The sequence below is a fragment of the Dipodomys merriami genome, unplaced genomic scaffold (assembly GCF_024711535.1).
Source record: "Dipodomys merriami isolate MVZ:Mamm:240054 unplaced genomic scaffold, mDipMer1.0.p SCAF_15, whole genome shotgun sequence".
NCBI lineage: Eukaryota > Metazoa > Chordata > Mammalia > Rodentia > Heteromyidae > Dipodomys > Dipodomys merriami.
This window is the reverse complement of record NW_027202826.1, coordinates 28,062,501-28,088,484: the sequence shown is the minus strand read 5'-3', so window position 1 is coordinate 28,088,484 and position 25,984 is coordinate 28,062,501. Positions and strand designations below refer to the sequence as shown.

General features: G+C 35.7%; 1 protein-coding gene across 1 annotated transcript in view; it reads left to right on the top strand.

Annotated features, from left to right (window-relative positions):
* The window catches only part of Ndst4 (N-deacetylase and N-sulfotransferase 4), a 273,499-nt gene that overhangs the window by 22,022 nt on the left and 225,493 nt on the right, over nt 1-25,984 (top strand). The window contains exon 2 of the mRNA XM_070022041.1: nt 15,158-16,386. Within this exon, the coding sequence (XP_069878142.1) occupies nt 15,409-16,386 (978 nt within the window). The 5' untranslated portion in view covers nt 15,158-15,408. The remainder of the gene's footprint in view (nt 1-15,157; nt 16,387-25,984) is intronic.

The following is a 25,984-nucleotide window of genomic DNA, read 5'->3' as shown; positions in this document are numbered from 1 at the left end:
TATATTTCAGTAGAAAACACAATATGCTTGCGTTAGCAATATTACAAGTCAACAGCACAAACTTCTTGTCAGAAAACGTGAAAGTTTGCAAGTAATTTTATTCCATTTACATGCTCCTTTCTTTCAGCGTTTCCTTATTTATTTAAATTAAATTTTTATTTTATTTTTAGTCCTTTAGAAAAGCTCTATTAAAACTATTTTGTACACCAAGGTTCATTTAGATTAACTCATATTACCAGTTATTTTAGTCTTATCCAGCAACTTGAAAAATCTTCTGACATTTCGGGAAATCATGAGCTTATGAATTTCCCCCTAAGATACAGACATTATCTTTCTGTATTCTTCCTGCCAAGTCCTACACAAGCCAGCTGAAAGTGCATAATCTAATGTTCTCCTAACAGGTTTTGGGTGGAAAGAAATGAAATGAGGAAGGGGGGGATCAAGACAATTTCCTCTGGTTACAGATCTTCACATACATTCCTTCAGGAGAGAATCTACAGCAGCACTGGAAGAATTGCTAATTCCAAGAGCGGCAATACTTACTGCACCATATTGGGTCACTGGCCACTTTTCAAAATAAACACACGCATGTGTGTGTGTGTGTGTGAGAAAGAGAGAGAGAGAGAGAGAGAGAGAGAGAGTCAGAGAGACAGAGAGACAGAGACAGAGAGGGAGAAACAGAGACAGAGACAGAGATCTTAACTATAACTTCAGGGAACTGATGTTACTAGACTTACATGAATACTGTATTATGGTATGTATGTGTGTGTGCGTGCGTGCTAGCGTGCATGTGTGTGTGTGTGTGTGTGTGTGTGTGTGCAAGCTGGTACTGGGGCTTGAACTCATTCCCCCATGCTCTTTTTCAGCTGTTTCATTCAAGGTTAGTGCTCTACCGTTTGAGCCATGTCTCTAAGCTATGGATATTTGGAGGTAAGAATCTCATGGATATGTCTGCCTGGTCTGTCTTTGAAGGGAGATCTTAGCTAGTTTTACAGGTTTGATCCACCAGCAACTGTCTTAGACTTATATTTTTGATCATCCCAATTACAATTCACATCTTAGAGCATGATGTTATTCAGAGCTCATTTGTGGCAAATTTTCAGTACCCCGAAATACTTTTCTTTGACCCACTTTTAATGGTATATTCTTGGAAAGGAAATTGGAAAAAAGCTTCACCAGTGAATACAAAAGGAGACTATTAGGTTTATATGTTTTACTTGAGATGATTAATTTGCACAACCTCCTAGCAATCCATTATCTTCCAAATCATCTGTAAAGCAGTTCCATACATATATTTTTACAGATTTTCAGGAAAATTATAAATCATAATGGAAGCCTCTAATGCTGCAAATCTAAGTTAAGTACAGCAGTAGAATTTGGTACCCAAAAACCTCCTTGGCAAATAAATCATAATACCATCCCAAATGGCACGTATAATCACAATTTCACATTTTTTCCTAATGTAGTGATTATGTTTTATATTCCTTCCTTGTGACTGTGAAGTAAATTCACATACAATCTAAATAATAATGCACCGATTTCTTGTCCCTATTAAAGGATTCTTATTATTGATTTAATGTCAGTTCTTTCCTGATGTTTAGGTTGTTAAATATTTAAGTAAATCCATATGTTTCAATCCATGTCTTGTTATGCAAATGAATTATTGTAAACACATTTTTACATAATAGAGTACTGTAAAATGGAAAGTCCAGAAAAACAATTAGAAGTAGCCAGTGCATTTTATGATATATACTAAAGAAATAAAACAAATGTAACCTACATAAACAGATGGGACTATATTATATATAACACTCTCAAGTTATGGGTATTATACCTTGGTTCCCTTAAGAAAAATATTTGTCTTAAAAGTTCATAAAATTTAGCAAAAGAATAACCACAGATGATATCTAAACTTTTATTCACAATAATAGCAAACAGGTATGTATCTAAAATCCAGAAATGCAAATTTAGAGACAGTGAACTGTACAAGGAACAGAAAATTGATGCTCGTTAAGATAATTGTTTATAGGATTGGAATGATGATGGTTTTGATTAAGATTCATAGATATTTCCCTAATACCTATAGCAGGATATATGTCCCAGGGTAGCATTACCTGCACTACATAATCTCACCTTCTTCACACATTCTTGTGTCTGATAAGTTGTACATGAAGAACAGGTGCTTTTTATTTTGTAATAAAAGCAAGAATATATCGCCCTCTAGTGATGAAAAAGTTGGGAGACCCCCCCCCCCCGCCATGGCTAGCCATAAATACACATTTTAAAAAAGTAAATGTCTTATTTTCTCTTTTCAATTACATGTAGCATCAGTAAACAGGGAATTTTTTACTAAAACTACAAAATAAATGCCTGACAACTGGTTAACTTTTATTTTAAGGTAATAATTATGGAGTAAAAAGTTGATTATATTGAAAATAAATAATTTTATTGTAATATTCTATCTTTTATGGTGTTAATTGCATCCTATTTTATTATTTTTTAATTTAAGTTAATTTTATTGCAAAAGTTACACACAGAGGAGTTATTTTCATATGTTAGGTAGTGAGTACATTTCTTGTCAACCATTGTTACCCCCACCCTCGTTTTTCTCCCACTTTCCCTATCCTCCTCCTTCCTCCCTCCCTTATGTTTTAGATACTTTATAGCTCTGATGATGACAAGTAGCTTATAATATATTATTTTAAAACTATTTATAGGTGAGTTTTGCTTTTATTTTTAAAATTGGCTTTAAATATATATATTACATATTACACAAAATAAATATATTATAATATTATAAATATTATATAGAGAGAAAGAGAGAGATTTAGGTCCTGGGGCTTGAACTCTGGGCCTGGGCACTGTCCCTGAGCTCCTTTTTGCTTAAGGCTAGTGCTCTAACACTTGAGCCACAAGTGCCATTTCAGGCTTTATTTAGCCTGTAATTTATGGGAGATAATTCCCTCATGGACTTTCCTGCTTGAGTTGGCTTTGAACCACAATCATCACATCTCAGCCCCTTGAATGGATAGGATTACCGGTATGGGCCTGGCAGCTTTAAATTTTTTTTCAATTATTAAAAGTTAATGAAAACAAACTTTACAACTTCGGGAGGGGTGAGGGAGGAGTTGGGGAGGTGGGGAGGGAGGGAATAATAAGGGAAAAACAAAGGTGGAGTAACAATGCTTGATAGGAAATGTACTCATTACCTTACTCGTGTAACTGTAAACCCTTTTACAGTATCTTCACAATAAAAAAATAATTCAATAAATTTTTTAAAAAGTTAAAGAACATACTCTGTGGCAGGCTCATTCATCTGAGAGAGGTGATATTATAAGTTCTAGGAATAGAATTTTCCTCAAATACACAAGACAGAAGAGAGAGTGAAAACTTCATTAGGAAAAAGGATGATAGAAAACAACGCTGTTAGAAAGTTAATTATCAAAATAGAAAGGACAATGCATTTACGGTTGCACGGTTGCTTAAAATCATCAGGAGGGTAGATTTAATTTGTGCTATTATCCAAACCAAACTGAAATTAATATAAATGAATTGTTTTCATACAATGATACGCATATAAACCCTATTTCCCCAGTCCTCCACTTATGGAATAAGCTGGCAACTGCCCATCTTTCATACCTGGCACACGTAATCATTTTAGCACCCAAGTTCTGACCTGAATAGAGGGCTGGCAAAGCCTGGTAGTCCTGCACTGCACTAACCTCACTATCCAGAATTATTACATGTCTGTTGGCAAAGCTATCGCTTTTGGGCCTCTCTGTGGAAACACCCATGAGCCCATAAAGCTACAGCTTGATAAACCTCCAAAATAGTGTGTGCACATGGCTCATGAGCAAATGTGCTGCCTCTGAATGGATGTGTTTGCCACTGTCAAAACAAGAGTGATCAGAGATGCCAGCAAGTGTCTAAATGGTAAACTAAACATAAGCTTTGAGGGATCTTGCCAGCAATTTTATTCAAATATTTACTGTTTTGGAAGAGGAGTTATAGGCCAGGGACCATGGCGCAAGCCTGTAATCTAAGCTATTATGGAGGTAATGATCAGGATTGCAGTTCCAGGTCCATCTAGCTCTTAGCCAAAAATTAAATTAAAAAAAAATAGTAAAATCTCAATCTCCACCAGAAAGTCAAGCATTGTGAGCTGTGTCTCTGATCCCAAGGTATCTAGGAAGCCAAAGTAAGAGGATGGCAGTGTGGAGCTAAACCCTGCCCACCCCCCCCCCCCCGAAAAAACAAAAAAAAAATGAAACATTACCTGAAAAAAATAGCTAAAGTAATCAAGAGATGCAAGCTTTACCCAAGTAGGAGAGAACCTGTCTTCCAAGTATGAGGTTCTAGGCATGGCACCAGTGGCTCATGCCTGTAATCCTAGCTACTCAGGAGGCTGAGATCTGTGGATTGTGGTTCAAAGCCAGCCTGGGCAGGAAAGTCCATGAGGCTCTTATCTCCAATAAAAACGAATCAGAAAACAGGAAGTGGCATTGTGGCTCAAGTGATAGAGCGCTAGCCTTGAACTGAAGAGCTGAGGGACAGTGCCCAGGCCCAGAGTTCAAGCCCTACAAACGACAAAAAAAAAAAAAAAGAAAGAAAGAAGAAAAGAAGTATAAGCTTGTGAGCTCAATCACTGCTATTACAAATGTAATATATTTTCACATATGTTTAAAGATAGACATAATTTTCTCTCATAAATTTGGCCTCACTGGAAACAATTATGATAGCCTCATAACAAGCAAATATATTATTTTGCATACATTTTCCAATTTTGAAAAACTTGAGTTAGAATTCAATGTGCTAGTAGAACTATTACAAAACATAGCATTAGTTTAACTAACATAGCTGGGATGATTGTTCATGTGTTGTGTTTCGAAGTTAACATTGATTCTTCTTGAAGAAAGAGCTTCAGATTATTATTTAAGAAGAGAAACAGCCGGGCGCTGGTGGCTCACGCCTGTAATCCTAGCTACACAGGAGGCTGAGATCTGAGGATCGCGGTTCAAAGCCAGCCCGGGCAGGAGAGACCGTGAGACTCCTATCTCCAATAAACCACCAGAAAACCGGAAGTGGCACTGTAGCTCAAGTGGTAGAGCGCTTGCCTTGAGCTGAAGAGCTGAGGGACAGCGCCCAGGCCCAGAGTTCAAGCCCCACGACCGACAAAAAAAAAAAAAAAAGAAGAGAAACAATACACTGTTTAAAGGACAACATATAAAGTTTGGAAAACATACCCTGATTTTATTAGAAAGATATACAAAATAGTTAATAAAAGACATGACAAAAACATAAAGATAGGCCACTCTACAGAATGTTAGAGGAAGAGAATAGAGAGAATTCCCATGAATGGGGAAGACTTATTATGCAAAGATAATGAAATTTTAATGTTTGAAACACACTTATCATACTCACCCCCATTTAATTTTTTTGTTTTGCTTTTTCAAAAACCAGAAAATTCCTCACAGAAAAATTAAATGATATAAAGAAATTACCAGACAGAAATCATTGTAATTAAAGCATCCTTACACATCTCCACTGATGGATGAACTTGTAGATATATAGAGATGGATGGCTTGTGCCACTGCTACTCAGGAGGCTGAGATCTTGGGATCATAGTTCAAAGTTAGCCTGGACAGGAAATTCATGACTCTTATTTCCCATTAACCACAAAATGCTGAAAGTGGAGCTTGGCTCAAGTGGTAGAGCTTTAGCTTTCATCACAAAAGCTCAGGGACAGAACCCATGCCCAGAGGGGGAAAGAATAAAAGAGAAATACTTAAAAATTTATTTATTCTTCCAATGAGAATACCAAAGATCAGAGTTGTGTTCTGTCTTTCACCGCTACCCAAAGGCTCTGGTGAAGCCATCTGACTTAGAGTCATTTGTGGGTAGGGAAAGATAGTGAATATACACCAGATGTGAAAAAGTTATTGATTCTGCATGATGGCTTCATGCATTATATATAGTTATCTAAAAAGCATTGACTTCTTTCTGAGGAAAGCTGCCTTCCCAGCAAACCTATGCTAATTAATCAATTGAATCATAATGTGTTGCATGCTGTACCAGAAGAGCATGGCAGACTTGCACTCAAGAAAGTGGCTCTGGCTCTGCATGGTTGGGGACTCTTCTGGAGGCTGTTTAATCAAAGGTGAATTTCTGAAAATAAATAAGAGCTAGTCAGAAGAGAGAGGGAGCATTGGTCATTTCAACACTGACAATGATTTCTCTGCATTTAAAAAGTTCTCTTTTGAAAAGCAGTTCTAATGTTAAATGTGAAAAGAAGATGCAGGCCGTGGCTAAAAATGAAGGTAGAGGTGAGCATGACTAAAGGGTGGACATAGTTAGCCTCGTAAGGGAGGTTACTCTTGAAGTGTCAATGAAACTAAACATAAACATACCAACAGGAATAAATGAGGGGTGTCTCCCAGGAAGCCAATGGAGATATTAAACTATTGTAATTGTCCAACACAATGTAACTGTTGTTTTTGAACAATTACTGAAGAGCCATTGTCTAGTTTTGTCTAAGTCCCCAGGAGAGGAAGGTTGATATTTTAGGAAAGAGTCCAGCATAGAAAATGAATAACTAGACCAGACACTTAGTTTCTGGGGCATGAGGAAGCATCAAGAAGTAATGTGAAGATTTCCTTGGTTTGTGATTCAACTAGATATATTTTAGATTATTTGAGAACATTCAATGCTCGCTCCATGTTTCTTTTGTGAAGTATAATGTTGCAGATTTACATGGTGGATTTAACAGTTTTAGGAAGTTATTAACATCAATAAAATATAACAAGTTGAAGAAATAGAAGAGAAAAAAATGACAATAAATAATTTCCTTTCCATTATAACCACTCTAATCACAATCTTAAGTGGAAAGGCCAGATTAAAATACTGTTGTTATTGTCTTTTTGTGATGACAGTTATAAAAACAAATTAAGGACTAGAAATGAGAGGGTTTTTAATAAAAAACATATTCTATTTAAATGTTTTCAGTTTGCAATTTTTATAAAGCTTTCATACTATAAAATATACACAGATTCTGTTAAAAATTACATCTATCTATCCATTATATATATATATATATATATATATATATATATATATATATATATCACATCACTTTTGTTGGTGGAACAATTTACAGAAAAAGAACATACTTTCAAGAGAAAATTACTAATAAGATTACATCAAAGTAAGGAAGAACATCACCAGGTTGTACTTATCAGTCATCTTTTGTAGCTTCTATACAAATTGTTGATATTGAGAGCAAACAGAATGAAAGAGCTAAGCCGGATTACCTATGTCTTGTGAATTAGAAAAAGGAGGATGATGGTTAAAGGCAAGCCTGGTCAAAGGAAAGTTAGGCCATGTGGGTGTATCTATAATCCCAGCTTCATGGGAGGCAGAGGTAAGCAATCACAGGGTGAGACTAGCTCCAGACCTAAGACCCTACCTGAAAATTAACTAAAGCAGAAAAGGGGTGGGGTATGGCTTACATGATAGAAGGTTAGTGACACCAAGAAAACCAAAAAACAGAAGATTTTTGAAAAAGAAACAAAAGAAATATAGTGGAAACATTATTCTATAAGTTGGCTAATTAAATCCATTAACACAACATTTAAATCAATAATTTTAAAACCACCTCCTTTCAAAGGAAACTAAAATTTTAAAAAAAGATAATTTTCTGGGTCTGTAAGATAAAACTAGTAAATAAAAAAAAAAGAATGAAGAACAGATTAAAAATTTTTAAATGGTATTTTCACCATGCTGAGATGCAGTTGGATTTGTATTTTTACTTGCAAACAGTAGACTCTTTAATAAATAGGCATACTTTTTTTGTCTAGTACCTTCACATCTTACATTGATAGAAAAGCTAGAAGCAAACCCAAAGCTGAACTGCATTTTAACTTGCTTGTCTGGTTCTTTAAAAAATTTGAGCGTCTCACAGTTAAATATTCTTCCCAAAGCTGTACAAAATGAGACAGATACTATAGATTTATCACAGAGTCATGTCAAAGTCCCAAGGGAATTGCTTGAATTTTGGGAATCCCTCAGGAGAAGCACAGACATTCCAAAACCATTTCATTCTATTTAATGCTGGCCCATACATGCTGGAGATCATATTTTAGTAGAGCAAAGGGAATAATGCCACGATGAAATATTAAGTGTTACAATAAATGCAGTTTAAAGGAATGATGATCAGATTTCTCAGTTTAACCATCAATATAGCCTTCCTACTTCCATGTCTAAATTTTGTATAGAAACCATGAGGTTTACAAAAAAAAAGTTCTTTATTTTTTAAAAAAAATTGTGTTATCTCTCAGCTTTAGAAGTCTAGAAAATAGTAACCGGCACTTTATGTATCTGTAGGAAATGGTGATAAAAGAAATCGCCTGACATTTGCTCTTCTATTTATTGAGTTGCTTTCATGATCTTTTGAAGTGTGCACATAGCTCAAAGCTCAGAGCTATGCACCTAGCATAATATTATGTTACAATATAATATTGGGGGTGATAATGGTATCATTATGTTTGAAATGACACTTTTAGGAGTTTGGGCTGGTAAAAATATATACTTGGAGACTAAAATAAATTTGTATTTTGTGGCTAAAATCAGGAAAATATGAAGGGTATAAAAGTTAGGTGACAATCAATTGGCTATTTTCTGAAGTAGAAAAGACCATGTTTTTCAGAAAATTACTATTTTGATTTTGAGTAAATGCTGTAGTTACACATTAAGATGTACTTTGATTTTGGAATAAGTTGTGCTTTATGAGGTAATATTTGTTGTCAAAAGTAATATGCGAATGTCTTATGGACCGGAAGAGGAAATAACCAAATCAGATGATATCAACCAATTCCTAGTCTCAACTTCTTCTGAATAGATAAAAGATGTTTGCAGAAAGTACTCAGAATCATAACAGATGACATTGATCATCAGCCTCAATGTCTCTGGTTCTTATGTAATAAACCAGTTTAAATCAGTAAATTATCTGTTCTTTTTCAACAATATTCTTGACCATGAGTCAGAATGGAAAATAATCTTATTTTAGGGCTTGTGCTTGAATCATGAAACAATTAGAAATAAGATACTTTTTTATTCATTGTTTCCCCTGATACTATCATGAAAACTCAAAAACTATTAAATTATTGCAAACCTTTAAACTATACATTTAGAACAGCTCCTTTCACAGGTTCCAATTTACCTCTAGGATTTCTGCATTTTTGGCAGATATGTCAATATGTATACTTTAAAAGTTTTAAATATAACTTTCTTCTATAAATTGTTTATTTTGCATACTGATGAAATTTTGCCTTTTCCTAATTTAATCCTTGATTTTTCTCAATAATTGCCAGAAAATGGAGCCTGAACATTGCAATGTTTAGGAATATAATCATAGCCTTTTTTTGTAAACAGTGTAAATCTCAGTTTCTACATTTTAAAAGTAGACTAGCACTAAGCGTACAGGATGATGAAAGCAAATAATGTACCATAGTGGCTTGCATGTGGTTGAACACTGGTACATGTGTTGTTATGGGTTCTTTTCCAATTTCAGCTAAATTTTGGTGGTCTGTGGATCTCATTAGATTGTCTCAAAGAAATAAACAACCATATATATATATATATATATATATAATTGTAATTTGCATCTCTAAGGTTTCTTAGGAATTTCTATTCAAAAACACAAATAATAGCTATACTAGAATCTATAAATGCTTCACTTAATAACTTCTCTGCTAATATAGCCAGCTAGAAACTTATAGTGATTGGGAATATTTGGCAAATGGACTTGGCAAAGAATATCCTAGATAAATCAAAGGATCATTTCAAACATATATTCAAATAATGTGTTCATATTATGCAATCTAAACACACTGCAGCAGTAATTTCATAATTACTCAGAAGATAAATCACAACTTGGAACAACCACAGGGATACTTCATTTTGGGAAAGGCTGTAGTGACCAAAATAGTTGGCTAGTTTTCAAACTGTGTGTGTGTGTGTGTGTGTGTGTGTGTGCTGGTCCTGAGGATTATACTCAGGGCCTGGGTACTCCCCCTGAGCTGCCTTTCCTCAAGGTTAGTGCTTTGCCACTTGAACCACAGCTCTACTTCCCATCTTTTATTGGTAATTAATTGGAGATGAGAGTCTTATGGGCTTTCTTTCCTGAGCTAGCTTCAAACCATGATCTCAGATCTCAGCCTCCTGCTTAGTGACGATCACAGGTCTGAGTTGCAGGCATCTGGCTCAGAGTCCAAACTTGTAACATTAGGTTTATTAACACATACAAAAGTCAAACTTTTAAAAAATTGAAACAGAATCACTCTTTATTTTACTTGGTGCTGGAATGTTGAGCTTTCACATGTGCAGTTCACTCAGTAATCTGTAGGTTGTCCATTATTTCACCAGGAGAGGCTGACATAGGATATGAAGGAAGCATGTGAGAAGAACTCCTGTTAGTGCTATCTAATCTCAGTTTCATTCTCCAGAGGGGATGAGACTGAGGTAAGATTAAAATTACACCATGTCAATTTAGAGTCCTGAACTACACAAGGAACATAGTTTTACATATTTGGAGTTGTTTGGATAATATCTTTGCCATTACACTGAAATTAACTTCCTTAATTTTATCTGACTCATTTAACACATTTTTCTTTTTAAAAAATGATCTCAGTTGCTAGTGAAATGATGCTGAACTATGGTCTCCTCAGCTTTCCAGGAGGTGGGGGTTTGTACAATTATAAGTTTGAGGCTAATCTGGCCTACATAGAAAGACCATGTCAAAAACAACGTAAAAGTAAACAAGAGAAACAAGAGAAACAAACTTAAAAAAAATCCTAAATTGTCATACTTAACTTTTATAAGTAATATAAGAAACTTTTATTAGTTGGTGTTCCTACCCGCCCCCCAACATTCTCTTGACTTTTTTCCTTTTTTGTTTAAACATATTGAATCATTGTAAAGGTGATATACAGGGGGTTGTGGTTATTTAAATCAGGTAAAGAGTACATTTCCTTTGAACCCTGTCACTCCTTCCCTCGCTCTCTCCCAGTTTTCCCCACTCATCCCCATCTACGAGCTGTATAGTTCATTTACCACATAGTGTCTAGAGACTACCACTGCTGCATTTGTTCACCCTGTTCACCTGTCGGGTGTCTTCTTTCACCATCCCAAAGACAAATAAACTAACAAAGGGATAAAAGGAAAACCCAACAAAAACAGGAACAACAACAAAAGCTCTTGCTTCCATTTCTTGGAGTCCATTTCAATAAATTTTATTTTATATGATCATATGCATAGAGCTATTGAGCCTATGTGATCCACTCCTATGAATATCCTCCTTTGGTCTCATTGTTTGAATGTCCAGAGTCTGTGTAATTTATCATGTCCCAGGGTGTTTTTTATTAACGTTCTAGTGTGTTTACTTCTATATATATAAGTAGAGTCTAGTTTCCACTAATGAGAGAAATCATGCAGCCTATGTTTCTTTGGGACTGCCTTACTTCATGTAATATAATTTTTCCAAGTCGTTCTTTTTCCCTATGAATGGTACAATATCATTCTTTCTGATAGAAGCATAGAATTCCATTGTGTGTATGCCCATGTGTGTGTGTGTGTATACATATATACATGAAAGAAGTACAATCAACCACATTTCAATTGTGTGATTTCAATGCCATTACACTACTTCTGATCTCCAATACTTGTAGGCAACTTTGTTAAGTTGGCCAACTTTTGTTAAGGGGAAGAGGAAAGATTGAGTAACTCCTAAAGTTACACACACACACACACACACACACACACACACACACACACACACACACACACACACCACATCTAACATTATGGTAGATGTATCTATCATTCTTCTAACTCTGAACACATTAATCTTAAATAAATGTCACATTTAAATTTTATTTACTCTTTGGGTTGGCAGATTCTCTTCCCATATGCTTTTTTTAACTTCATTTCCACCATTGCACATTAGGAGTTTGAATATGAAAAATAGACATCTTTTCTTTTGTACATTAAAAAAATCACATTGTTTTAATACAGAATAGGTAATTTAATAAAGTACTAATGTACTTTTTATTTAGATGTCTAATGAAGTTTATTCGTGTGTGTGTGTGTGTGTGTGTGTGTGTGTGTGTGTGTGTGTGAGAGAGAGAGAGAGAGAGAGAGAGAGAGAGAGAGAGAGAGAGTGTGTATAGGGCCTGGGTCTTGAACTCTGGGCCTACATGATGTCCCTGAGCTTTTTTTGCCTTGAGTCACAGCTCCACTTCCAGATTGTTGGTTGTTAGTTGGAGATAAGAGTCTCATGGGAACTTTCCTGCCTAGGCTGGCTTTGAACCACAATCCTCAATCTAAGAAGCTAAGATTACAGACACAGCCTAAAGTTCTTCTGAAACTACTAAACAAATTTCTGAATTTTTGGATTAAATAAGCATCTATTCCTAAAAGAAGAAATTTTGAGTCAGAGAGGGGTGACACTAATTCTGAATTTGCTTCAATGAAGTTTGAAGTCACATATTGGAATTTAGAGAAGTCCAGGGAAGTTGGTAAGAATAGATAATCCTCTTTGACAAAGCCAAAATCGTTTTTAACATAATATACATGCTGCTTAATTAACTTAATGCTCACTTAAAAATATATCCATTTCAATATTTATAAGTATTCACAAATGTCAAGGTACAACATAATTGGTTTATATATTTTATGCCATAACCAAGGTTTTTCATTGCTGCATTCCGTTTACATTTAGTAAAATAATATATAATTTTTTTAGGTGGGGGCTAAAAAGTTGGCTAAATCATTTTCAATAGATTACAGAGCTCAGATTCTAGTACTGGTAAAGGTGGTAACTTTCTTCTGGTACTGGAGATCGAACCCCAACCCTTGAGCATGCAGGGCAAGCATTCTACCACTAAGACATAGTAACCAACCCAATATTGACTTTTTTTAAAAAGAGAGCAGGCTTCAAAAACCTTGATAGGTTTTTGTAGCACAAATAACCGTGGCTCATGCTTGTAATCCTAGCTATGCAAGAGACTGAAACCTGAGGATCAAAATTCAAAGACAAATCCAGGAGATTCTTGTCTCCAATTAACCAGCAAAAAGCTGAAAGTAGACATGTGATTCAAATAGTAGAACACTAGCCTTGAGCCACAAAATCATATGAGTAAGAGGCCCTAAGTTAAACCCATTGCCTACCTCCTTCCCAAGAAAAAACTGTATTTGTAATTGAGTTTGAGTTAATCCCTCATATGCAGAATTAATTTCCTCTAACTGAATATGAAACCATTTATATGTTTGAAATTGTAGAAATAAAAATAATTTAAAATATAGTAGACATTTTTGGCTGGGAATGTGGCTTAGCAGTAGAGTGCTTGCCTAGCATGCATGAAGCTCTGGGTTTGATTCCTCAGTACAACATAAACAGAAAAAACCAGAAGTAGCATTGTAGCTCGAGTGGTAGAGCATTAGCCTTGAGCAAAAGGGACAGTGCTCAGGCTCTGAGTTCAAGCCCCAGGACTGGCAATAAATAAATAAATAAATAAATAAATAAATAAATAAATAAATAAATAAATAAATGAAAACTAAAAATAAACTAGTACAAATTTCAAGCTAACAAATTTTGAATGTTTGATACACTTTAACATAACTTTTGAAGCCTAAAAGTAAAAGCAAACAACTCCACTGAATATTGAAATTTTGAGTTCAAGTAAATAACAAAGAAAATTTTAGTGTATTAATGGTATTATTGGTGTATTAATGGTATTAATGATGATTAATCATTTTATCTAATAACTCAGTTGTTTTTAATAGTAAGCAGTCAGATTTACAAAGTAAAAAATAAAATATAACAACATAACATATTCATAGCATAATGTATTGCAAAATCTTCAGAGAACAAATTAATTTGATTTTCTGTGAGGTGCATCAATATATATCTTTTCAATATAAATATTACAACTTGAAAGTATGAACTATTTCAAGTACTTTCCTAATATCACTAGGTTGGCAAACTGGAAAAGAAATCTTTAAGCACTCTAACCCAGCTTCTAAAAAATGAATAGACTTAGATTAGAATGGAATTTACTGACTAATAATAATTGAAAGTTATACCCACTTGAAGAAACAATTTTGGAATGATTAGTATTTCTTCTTTACTGTCTTTTTGAACACATATATAAAGACTGGCAATGCAAAATTCCATTTTCTTCTTAGCTAGGCTTCCAGTCTCATTCAATTTCATTGGTCTAAAAATGCTAATTTCCCTTAGGTTCTTTCTTCCCTACCTCTCTCTAGAATAGAAAAGGGTTATCCTATCTATTTACTCCAGCTGTCATGTTAAGGGTTCCCTTTGAGTCTAGATAATTTTTAAAATCTATTACTAAAGGGAAAATCGTATAACTGTCATAAATGTCAGACAAAGAAATCATATATTCAGCCTGATACTCAAGAGAATTATGCAGATACTGCACCAACCCCCCTACAAGTACCTAATGTGTACATAATGTTTGCTATCCTTGGAAAAAATATTTTTACAGTGCATTAAATTTAAAGCTTCTTGGGCTGGGAAGGTGGCTCAGTGTTATAGTGCTTGCCTTGCATGCATGAGGCTCTGGGTTTGATTCTTCAGTACCGCATAAGCAGAAAAAGCCAGAAGTGGTGCTGTGGCTCAAGTGGTAGAGCACTAGCCTTGAGCTGAAGAGCTGAGGGACAGTGCCCAGGCTCAGAGTTCAGGCCTCACGACCAACACAAATAAAATAAAATAAAATAAAATAAAGCTTCCTTTTACTGACATATTGAATTTGCGCATTCAAACAATTACTTTTATGGACATATTGTATTTATCCCCTCCAACACTTACAGTTCCTTGAGCTGGCTAGTTGAAAATTTCGTATCACTATATATTCATCTGAAGTCCTATATTCTGGAGGAGATTATAAACAAACATCTATCACTCCTATAAGCAGTAGAATATAGATTCTCACTATCATGCTATTGGTATTTTAGCATATTAACGGGACTAAGATTTTCTTAGGTATGTTTTCATTTTTTTCTTTTTTATAATATCAGCATGTTTGCCAACATGTGGATATGTTCCTATTTTTGTCTTAGATAGATTTCTCCTCCTTTTCAGACCATGATCAAAGGATTCAGTAGGGATTCTTAATATTGGACCCAGTCAAGAATCTCTTCCAACTTTGGCCATCCAGGCCTACCGCCGTCTGGTTTTAGCTCGTTTGTGATTCCTTCTGCTATTCTACATGATTGGCAATGGTTACATGAACTTCTGGGGAGTAGTACTGGCACCATCTCCTACGGCCTTCACCATGGCCCTCTAGGCAAAGACATCAGAAGCGACTTTCAAAGAGCACCGTTTTCAAGAAGATGAATCTGATCGTCAGGCTGCGGAGAAGTTTTCGCACGTTGGTTGTGCTGCTGGTCACCTTCTGCTTGGTGAGCATCGTGGTCTCCGCTTACTTCCTCTACTCGGGCTACAAACAGGAGATCGCCCTGATAGAGACCACTGCAGGTGCGGACTGCGCAGACCTGAAAATCCTCCCTTACCGGTCGATGGAGCTGAGGACAGTCAAGCCCATCGACACCTCCAAAACCGACCCCGTTGTCCTCCTGTTCGTGGAGAGCCAATATTCTCAGCTGGGTCAGGATATCATAGCCATCTTGGAGTCCAGCCGGTTCCAGTACCACATGGTCATCGCCCCGGGCAAGGGGGACATCCCTCCCCTTACAGATCGTGGCAAAGGCAAGTACATCCTAGTGATTTATGAAAACATCCTCAAGTATGTCAGCATGGACGCGTGGAACCGAGAGCTTTTGGAGAAATACTGTGTGGAGTACAGTGTCAGTATAATTGGTTTTCATAAAGCCAACGAGAACAGCTCGCCAAGCACGCAATTAAAAGGCTTCCCATTGAACCTTTTCAATAATCTAGCACTGCAGGACTGTGTAGTCAACCCGCAGTCGCCACTGTTACATATAACCAAAGCCCCGAAGGTGGCCAAGGGGCCTCTTCCCGGCGAGGACTGGACTGTCTTCCTCTACAACCACTCCACCTACCAACCCGTGCTGCTAACCGAGTTACGGGCAGACCCATCCACAACGCTTTTGCCCAGCAAGACGCTCTATGCGACCGTCATTCAGGACCTGGGCCTCCACGACGGAATTCAGAGGGTTCTTTTTGGCAACAACTTGAACTTTTGGCTGCACAAGTTGATCTTCATCGACGCCATCTCCTTCCTGTCAGGCAAGAGGCTGGCCTTGTCCTTGGACAGGTACATCCTGGTGGACATTGATGACATATTTGTGGGGAAGGAGGGGACGAGGATGAATGTGAAAGATGTGAAGGTAAGATTTCTCCATAACACTATTTAGAGTTCACTAACGTTGGGGGGTATTGGTAAAATAGGATTTTGGATATTTAAGATATTCCTAATCACTGATTTTTTAAGGTTATGGTATGTATGAAGTAAAACATACTACTTTAGTTTACAAAGAATTTAATGAATTCTTAATTACTGCATATACATACACATACACACACGCACAGATATGCCTGTCTTCAGTAGGGTACCAAGTTAAAATACCCCACAAAGTAATTAACTTATTATCCTTATGTCTTGCCATGGTTTGCCTATCCCAGAAAACCCTTTAGCATACCTCTATATATTTTTTAATATGTGTGTCAGTGAGCATAACGTAGTCATCAAACTCTACTTCTGAACTGATCACCTTGCCAATATTGGAACTGATCATGGAGGTTAAGATAGAAGATGGAGACATCATCCAGGAACCTTCTGGAACTGGAAGTATAGTATTGTTTGGATCAAATAGCCATTCACTAGTACATATAGCTACTGACAAAAAAATTTAGAGGAATTTGACTTTAAAACTTCCATTCCTTTCTGTTAATCTATCATATTACATTGGATAACACAACACTTACTGCCATCACTTCTAGATAATGCCTAGTGGAGTATACAAAACATTCATCCTGTGATCACTTTTAGAACAAGGAAAAGCTAAATATGGAGCTGGGCAGGGAAGTGCATGCCCTTAGTCCTAGCTAGTTGAGAGACTGAACTAAGAAGAGCAACTGAGCCCATGAGTTCAGTGCCAACCTAGATAATCTAGGCAGGTCAAATTTAAAAGATAAGTTAATACAAAGAAAGAAAGACAGGGAAAAGAAAAACCTAATAATGATACCCACGAATAAATAGATAATTCTGCCAAAGTGAGAATAATTCTGTTTAGAACTGTTCATTTGATGCTCTCCTATGCTCTTTCACTTGTGTTCATGTTCATTCCAGGCACAAAGAATTATAGCAAAAATAAACAGGAATAATAGGACACAAATTAGAATCATAAAAGCAACAAAGATTATTGTGGTCTTATTATCTTTTTAAATCTTCTGTTATTAAGCTGTTTATCTTCCACAGATGAAACTTGGGTGCTACTTCAAAATAATAGCTTTCCCCCTGCCTATTGAAACTTGATAATCATTGTAGGATGTCCATGATTGAAGCTAGTGAATTAAATTCATTTTTAAAGAATCTCCAGAATACAGGTGGACCAGTGAACTCTATGCTCCATGAGCCACAGACTGAGGCTTTGTTTCAATATGATGAAAATATTTCATTTCAGAACCCCACAAAGGATCCAATAGGTCACAGTTGATAGCAGTCTAGATTTTTTAGTTTTAGGCTATTTTTATTTATAATTCTTTTTAATTAATAAGAATGTTAAAAATTTTCTGAGTGTTGATACCTTGTATGATCCTGTAGAAAGATAAGTTTTTCTCATTTCAACCTAAGGGACGATATGATTTTTATAAGTCTTTATTATATTAAGTACATCTGACTTGCTCAAATTTAGCTATGTCACCTATTCCTCATAGATAAACTAGTCTATTCACTAGTATTCATAAAATACTCCAAGATCAATGATAGCTTTTGAACTTACAGAACCCCAAACAAAATAAGTGAATAAAGAAACTTAACAAATGCTTGAGAAAGGTACATATAGAGAGACTCAGAGAGGTTGTGTATATTTATAAATATGTGTTAGGGTGCATGCTGTATGGATATGACATGTGTGTTATATACTGTATGTCATGTGTTATATGTACAATGCATGTACATAACATGCATGGTATATTCCATTTGTTATGTATTTAATGTTTATTGTACTTATATATCGTATGTATTACATACTATGTTGTGCAATGTTCAATGGTATACTTACACATAGGTAATTTAACTCTCACTTTGAACAATATACTCTTTTCTGTACTGTTGTTTTTCTGAGTTCCTCCTCAGAAACGATTTATTTATTTTCATTTTTTAACTCACATAAACTGATAGATATTTATTAGATAGGTGCCATTGGCTCATGCCGATAATCCTAGCTACTCAGGAGTCTGAGATCTGAGGATTGTGATTCAAAAGCAGCCTGGGCAGGAAAGCCCATGAGACTCCTATCTCCAATTAACTACCAAAAGGCTGGAAGTAGAGCTATGGCTCAAAGTGGTAGAGCACTAGCCTGGAGCACAGAACCCCAAGGTCATTGCTCAAGCCCTGAGTTCAAGCCCCAGACTGGCACAAAAAAATTGTATGTATTTATTATATACATACACTTCTCTCTATCTGAATTATTATATGTGATGTATTTTTAAAGCATGTATGCATGCTTTAAAATATGACAAAGTAAACAGGACTTGAGAAACAAAGGACTGCCATTCATTTTGTCATATCATTATTAAATGACTCCATGTTATTGACCACATATATATGGCATATATATGCACACAATGGAAGGAAGCTAGGAGGAGGACACAGAATCAGTGGGAAATGGGAAAACATACAACAGATGGCCCATCAGCTGCTTTGGACATAGAAGAAAATGAACTAAGCAACCCAAAGACAGTGATGGGAAGGGAGGAATGAGAAGGAAAGAGGGAACAGCTTACACTAAGCAAAAGGAAAGAAATGTAAATATCACCTGATGTGCAAGAAATAATTGTAATGTCAAAACTCATAGAATTCACAAACTTTATAGACCATGATAATGACAACATGCCTTGTGAAGGTTAAAGTGTGTTTGTGACATTAACTAAGTATCACTATTCCACAATACTGTGAAACATGTGAAAATTATGTAATCCCCGAATCTCAATTAAAAAAAAGAAGTAGAAAAGTGAGAGAAGGGGTGGGTTAGGAGCAAGGAATGACAATGTTATTAGATACTTTGTATTCATACACTGTTTTGTAGAATGGGAACTTCTTTGTACAATCACTTAAAGATAATAAAAAAATTAAAAAATAAAGCATATATACATTCTGGAAAATTTACCATGACAGATGTGTACATTCACATACTTACCTTTTTTGTGTGGGCTGGTAATGTGACTTGAATGTGGTGCTCTCCTTTATCTTTTTTTTTACTCAATGCTAGTGCTCTCTTATTTGAAGCTCCACTTGTTGCTGTTTGCTTGGTTGTTGGAGATAAGAGTCTCCCTGACTTTTCTGTTCAAGCTGGCCTTAAACCACAATCCTCAGATCTCAAACACCTGAGTAGCTAGGATTACAGATGTGAGACATTGCACCCAGCAACCTATTTATCTTTGTTTTGTTGGAAAGCATAAATAAAATTCATCCTGTTACTATTTTTCCAACAGCATAACATATTTCTATTAACCAGAGATACCATGTTATACAACACATCTGGTGAAATCTCTTTTTGCTAACTAAGTGATCTATTGAATCTTTCTTTCCTAACTGAAATTTCAGTTTGCTTTTCTTCACACCTCACAAACACTGGATAACCATCATCTTTGTTGATAATAATCATTCTTACATGTCTGAAATAAAATGAAATCTCTTTTTGTGGTCTGGATTAGTATTTTCCTGATGATTAGTGTTCCCCTTGACAAATTGTTACTAATAATTTTGTTTTTGAACTTCCTTACTAGGCTATACAGTTTATATTCCACCAATCCATTATATCCTCTGAATTTGATTACATACTTGTTCTTACCAGAAAGTTGTATACTTTTATATGTTCTTTCAGTTGTTAAGAAAACTTTTCTTTCAACCAGAAGACCTCTCTTAAACATTTCTGTATGATAAGTCTAGTGGTGATAAACTTCTTTGGCTTTTGCTTATCTGAGAAATTTTGCAGGCTAGTTTAGAAAGTACTGTCACCTTGCATTTTCCTTTGATGCATAAAATATTTTATCTCTCTCTCTTTCCCATTCTATATGGTTTCTACTGAAATGTCCACTTTAAGCCTTATTAGAAATCTGTTAAAGGCAAAATTCTTTTAAATTGGTTCTTTCAGTAAAATTCTTTTGTTTCCTTTCATGTTTGGCATTTGGTTTATAATACATCTTGTTATCAGCTTGTTTGAATGCAATTTGTTTAGAGACCTTCATACTTCTTATCCCTTGATGTTTACCTTTTTCCATATTTGATAAGCTTCTGAATTATGTCTTTATTTAATTATGTACCTATTCCTATTATCCCTCCTTAAACTCTGATGAAGATAGTCTTCAACTTATAACAGTCTACTTTACAATAGTGTAAATGTGTAACACCATTCTGATTTCCATTATCAATTTAGTATTGGATCAATTATATTAAGTACTCAACATTTAATTCTAAAATAGTCTTTGCATTGCATGACTTTGCCCAATTTTAGAGAATTTTCCTTTGAGCATGTTTAAGCAAGGCTAAGCTAAGTTCCAATGTTTAATATTTAAGTTCTCTATAACAAATATATTTTTGATCTGTGGTATTTTCAACTTACCTGGATTAATTGGTATCTAACCTCAGGGTAAGTCTAGGAGCATATGGGAGTCAAATGTTTCCCTCAGAGCTATTGCCAAAAAGTATGAAAAACTTGATTTAAACTGAAGACTTGTTCACACCTTGGGTTGCTTATAAATCATTAGAAAATATTGATTTTTCAGGGATAAAAATTCTAGTCATCCTCTATTGCTTTCGCATTAGTTTCATTTCTAACTTTTTTTGGATAAAAATGCTCTGTTGAGAAGGAATTTCAAGTTTTCTGCAGGAAAGTTCTGGATAATCTCATGTTTTCATCCTTGTGTTTCTTTTCTATGAGTGCAACATTTATTCCTTGATTAGTAGTTGAGACTATATACATCCTCCTTAAAGCCAGCATTAATATTTTTTAGCATGAGAGTGTGTGTTTATTGATACTTTATTGTATGGGAATAGAGAATACAAATGTTACGCTCCTCAATACATCAGGTGTGTTTTCCATTGTTATGGATGAAAATTTTTCATTATGTATGTGATTGCATTCTCTTCTCCATGCTTTATGCGACTGTTAACATTTACCCAGAAGTACAGATGAAGCCTGGGTCTGCAATGCCACTGTAACCTATGAAGATGTGTACACACAATGCCATATTTTCCTTTTCTGCCCAAAGTCCTAGTTTGAGAAAGAAATTCTATATCGTAGCATTAAAATAAAAGAAGTTAACTGTGTGCTTTTGGCTCAAGCCTGTAATCCTAGCTACTCAGAAGGCTGAGAACTGAGGGTTGAGATTCAAAGCCAGCCCAGGGAAATAGTCCCCATGAGACTCTCATATCCAATTATCCACTCAAAAACTGGAAGTGGAACTGTGGGTCGGAGTGGTAGAGCACTAACCTTGAGCAAAATGAGCTCAGGGACAGCACCCAGGACCTAAGTTTAAGCCCCACAACCAGAATTTTATATATATAAAAAAATAATTTTACCTAAGCATGGTTGTCTCACACCTATAATTCTAGCTACACAAGAATCTGAGACCTGAGGATCTTGGTTTGAGTCTTGGGCAGGGAATCTATGAAAATTCTTATTTCTAATCAGTCACCAGAAAGATATGGCTCAAGATGTAGAGTGCTAGCTATGAGTAACTGACAATATCCAGACCCTCAGTTCAAACACCAGTTTAAAAAAATAATGAATAAATAATATTAAAGCATTCAATGATATGACTAGTATATGAGGGTCTTTTGTTTCGTTTTTGTTGTTGTTAACTGTTTTGTTCCAGTCCTGGGTCTTGAACTCAGGGGCTAGGCACTGTCCCTGAGCTTCTTTTACTCAAGATTAGCAGTCTACCACAGCTCCATTTCTGTCTCTTTTGGTGGTTTAGTGGAGATAAGTTGCACAGACTTATGCCTAAAACAGAATCTTTCTTTTTATAAGACCTGCAAGTTGCTCAGTCATTTTCTTATTTTATTTACTGTATTTATTTTATTGTTGACCTCAAGATATGAAAGATCATGCATGTATAATAACATCTAGAAACTAATCCTTACCTTAAAATTGAAAAAATACTAGAAATGGATGAAGGCAGAAAGATCCCCATCAATAGCCAGCTACCTTCCACACATGTGAAGTTCATATATGAACACGACTACTTTACGTTTTCCAAAATGGGGGATGCCTATGAACACACTGAACCTCTTGTTCTCCTGTTCAAGAATCATCTCCCACTTGCATAGAAGGCTTAATGAAATATGTACTATGTCCTCCCCCAAACTAACAATTGATCAATAATACATTGCTAGGGAACATTAATTTTTTTAATTTCTAAATTGCAAAAAATCTACTTTTTAACTATATAACTTGTAAGGGAAGATAGGATGAGAAAACTGGGATAGAGCAAGAAAAAGATGGCAATGTCTAAAAAGAAATGTACTCACTTCTTGACTTATGTTACTGTTTCCCCTCAGTACACCACCTCTATAATAACAATAAAAATATTTTAAAAAGTAATACACATGCCAGAGGAAGAAAATAATAAACAAAAAAAATCTATCTTTCGTGCTGGTCTTAGCATTTAACTCCTTTTCAATATGCATTGTTTCTGATGGGTTATTCCTCCTCTGTGGGTCTTCAAATCCACCTGTTTTCTCTGCTTCTGTGCCTTGGACAAATGCTTACTGTATTCATTTTGAAAGCTATATTGAATAGTACAGTCATAATTAGTAGAGGCTTGTGGGGCTTGAACTCTGGGCGCCATCCCTGAGTTCTTCAGCTAAAGGCTAGAGCACTACCATTTTGAGTTACAGCCCTACTTTCAGTTTCCTGGTGGTTAATTGGTGATAAGAGTTTCTCAGACATTCCTGCCTGGGCTGGCTTTGAACTGTGATCCTCAGATCTCAGCCTCCTGAGTAGCTAGGATTACAGGTGTGAGCCACTAGCGCTTGTCTGAGAGATATTTCTTAACGGGTAGCAAAATGCAATTAAGAAGGGTAAGTTCCAGTTTGTTACAGTGAGGAGACTATCATATACAATGAACTATTATATATTTTGTGACCAACTAGCAAAGAGAAACCCCAATGCTCCAAACAAAATGCATAATAGGAAGGTGGAAAGGCTAATTAAATTAATATAATTATTACACATTATACATATTCATTGGAACATTTCACTATACCTATAAACCAATCATTATGTTATTTGAGAAGACAAACAGCCAAAAGCATGACTCACTCTTATTTATTATTTTTTATTGTTTTATAGAGGTGATTGTTATTATAGAGGGATTACAATTCTACAAGTCAAGTAATGAGTACATCCCTCATTCTCTCCCAACTCCTCCCTCCCATCTCCAACCATGAGTTGTGTAGTTCACTTCCATCACTAGCCAGTGAGCTCCACTGATGCACTTTTCCCCCTTTCTGTCTCCAGTTCTATATCCTCCTCTCAATCATTCCAAAGATATCAACAAAATTACACCATACATAAGGTAAAGAAGACAGAATCATCAAAAACTAAAAATCAAAAGGTAATCAGCAAAAAAGAAAAAGATGTTTCTTGTTTCCATATCTTGTAGTTCATTTCAATAGGCATATTATTTTATATAAATATGAAGAGGAACTTAGACATTGTGTTTCTCTCCTAAGACTAGCCCCTTTTGGTCTCACTCTGTTAATATCTAGAATCCTGTATAATTCATCATATCCAAGTGCATTTTAGATATAATTCAGGATTCACTCTTGCAATCTCAGCTGCTCAGGAGGCAAAGATCCAAAGGTGGTGGTTCTAGGCCATACCAGGCAAAATGCTGGCAAGACCCGGTCTTTATCAGTAACCTGGAAGATATGGTACACACCTGTGAACCCAGCTATGTGGAAGTTCACAGATAGGAAGATTTTGGTCTGAGGCTGGCTTCTGGCAAAAATGTGAGACTACTAACTATACATAGATTTTAGGTTTTGCTAGGACATCATGTTGTATAGGTTGACTTTTATTCTGTAGAAGATGGTGTGCCATTTGTTTGCTAAAGTTTTTTAAGCTAGAAAGTGACATCTTGGAAATTAAGATGGAAGGAAGTCCTGTTTGAACCACAGACATGTTTTATAAGGATGTACTTAGGGAATCTTAATTTTATATTTAGTTATATATATATAATCATATATAGTTATAGAATCATATTATTACATAATTGTATAAGCATATTAGTGGTAACTTTTTAGAATATGGTATTTAGCATATTAATGTTGCTAAGCAATCTGCTAATCATATACAGGCACACAACACTAATTGGTAACATTTTGTACATTTCTGAATGAATAAAATGATGAAGCTTGGCATTATTAAGAAACTTGAAGAGAATCTGACTAATAAGTAGCAGCACAAGAAATAAACACAGAATTCTGAGTCTTGACTATCAAGCTTTATTTTAGAGAATGCAAGTTAGAGTTTGAGCTGACCTTGAACATATCTATCTATCTATCTATCTATCTATCTATCTATCTATCTATCTATCTATCTATATCTTTTGAACTCTCAGATAATAGAAATCTGTAATACCTATGGAAAGCCACCCAAGTTGTAGTTGTGTATGAGAAAGAGACCAAGAGGGAGAGAGAGAGGGACAGAGAGAGAGAGGAAGAGAGAGTCAGAGACAGAGACAGAGACAGAGACAGAGACAGAGACAGAGAGAGTTGATGCATGTAGTCTGGGCCAGGGCACAATCATTTAGCTTTCTTGCTCAAAGCTGGCACTCTACTACTTCAACTACACTTCCACTTCCAGCATTTTGATGGTCAATTGTAGATAAGAGTCTCATGTACTTTCCTGCCTTTGAACAGAGATCTTCAAACTCAGCCTCCTGAGTAACGAGGATTACAGGGGTGAGCAGCCATCAACCAACAAGTTACACTACTTTGATGACCAGCTAAGAGGAAAAGAATGCAAAGGGGTTCAGACAGTGCAGCCACTAATGTGAAGACCATCAGGGCACTGTGCCAGTCAAGAGGAACCAAAGAAAGTGGGATTCCACAGGATCAGTACTGATTTTAGCTTGAGTGTGTCCATCAACCAGTGCAGAAATGGGTGGACTCATGGTACTGGAAAGACTGCAAGTTCAATTTGAGGAGCTGATGAAATTTTTAAATTTTATTTTATTGTAAAGATGCTGTACAGAGGGATTACAGTTACATGAGTAAGGCAATGAGTATATTACTTGTTGATCATTGTTACACCTTCCCTCTTTTTGTCCCACTATACATTCCCTTCCCCACCTCCTCCACTCCTCCCCACTCCCCTCCTTCCCCCCCTCGCCTGAAGTTGTAAAGTTTTTTTTTTCCAATATACTGTCCTGTGGGTATCATTGTTGCAATGGGTCATCCTGTGTCCTTGTTTCATTGTTTTGTTATTCCCCTTCGCCTCCCCAGATTAGACAAATGTATATACAAGATGAAGGGTAGGTACCAAAATCAAGTACAGTGACAACAGTAGGATAATCTTATCAGATGAGATGAAGAGCTCAAAAGCTATGTACATATGACCACATAAGATGATGCTAAGGGAAATGAACCCCAAGATATGGACACAAGACATCTGTGTTTGTTGTTGTTTAAATAGACTATATGTTGTTTAAATATACTATATGATTTTTTGTTTCCTTTGTATGTTCTTCCCC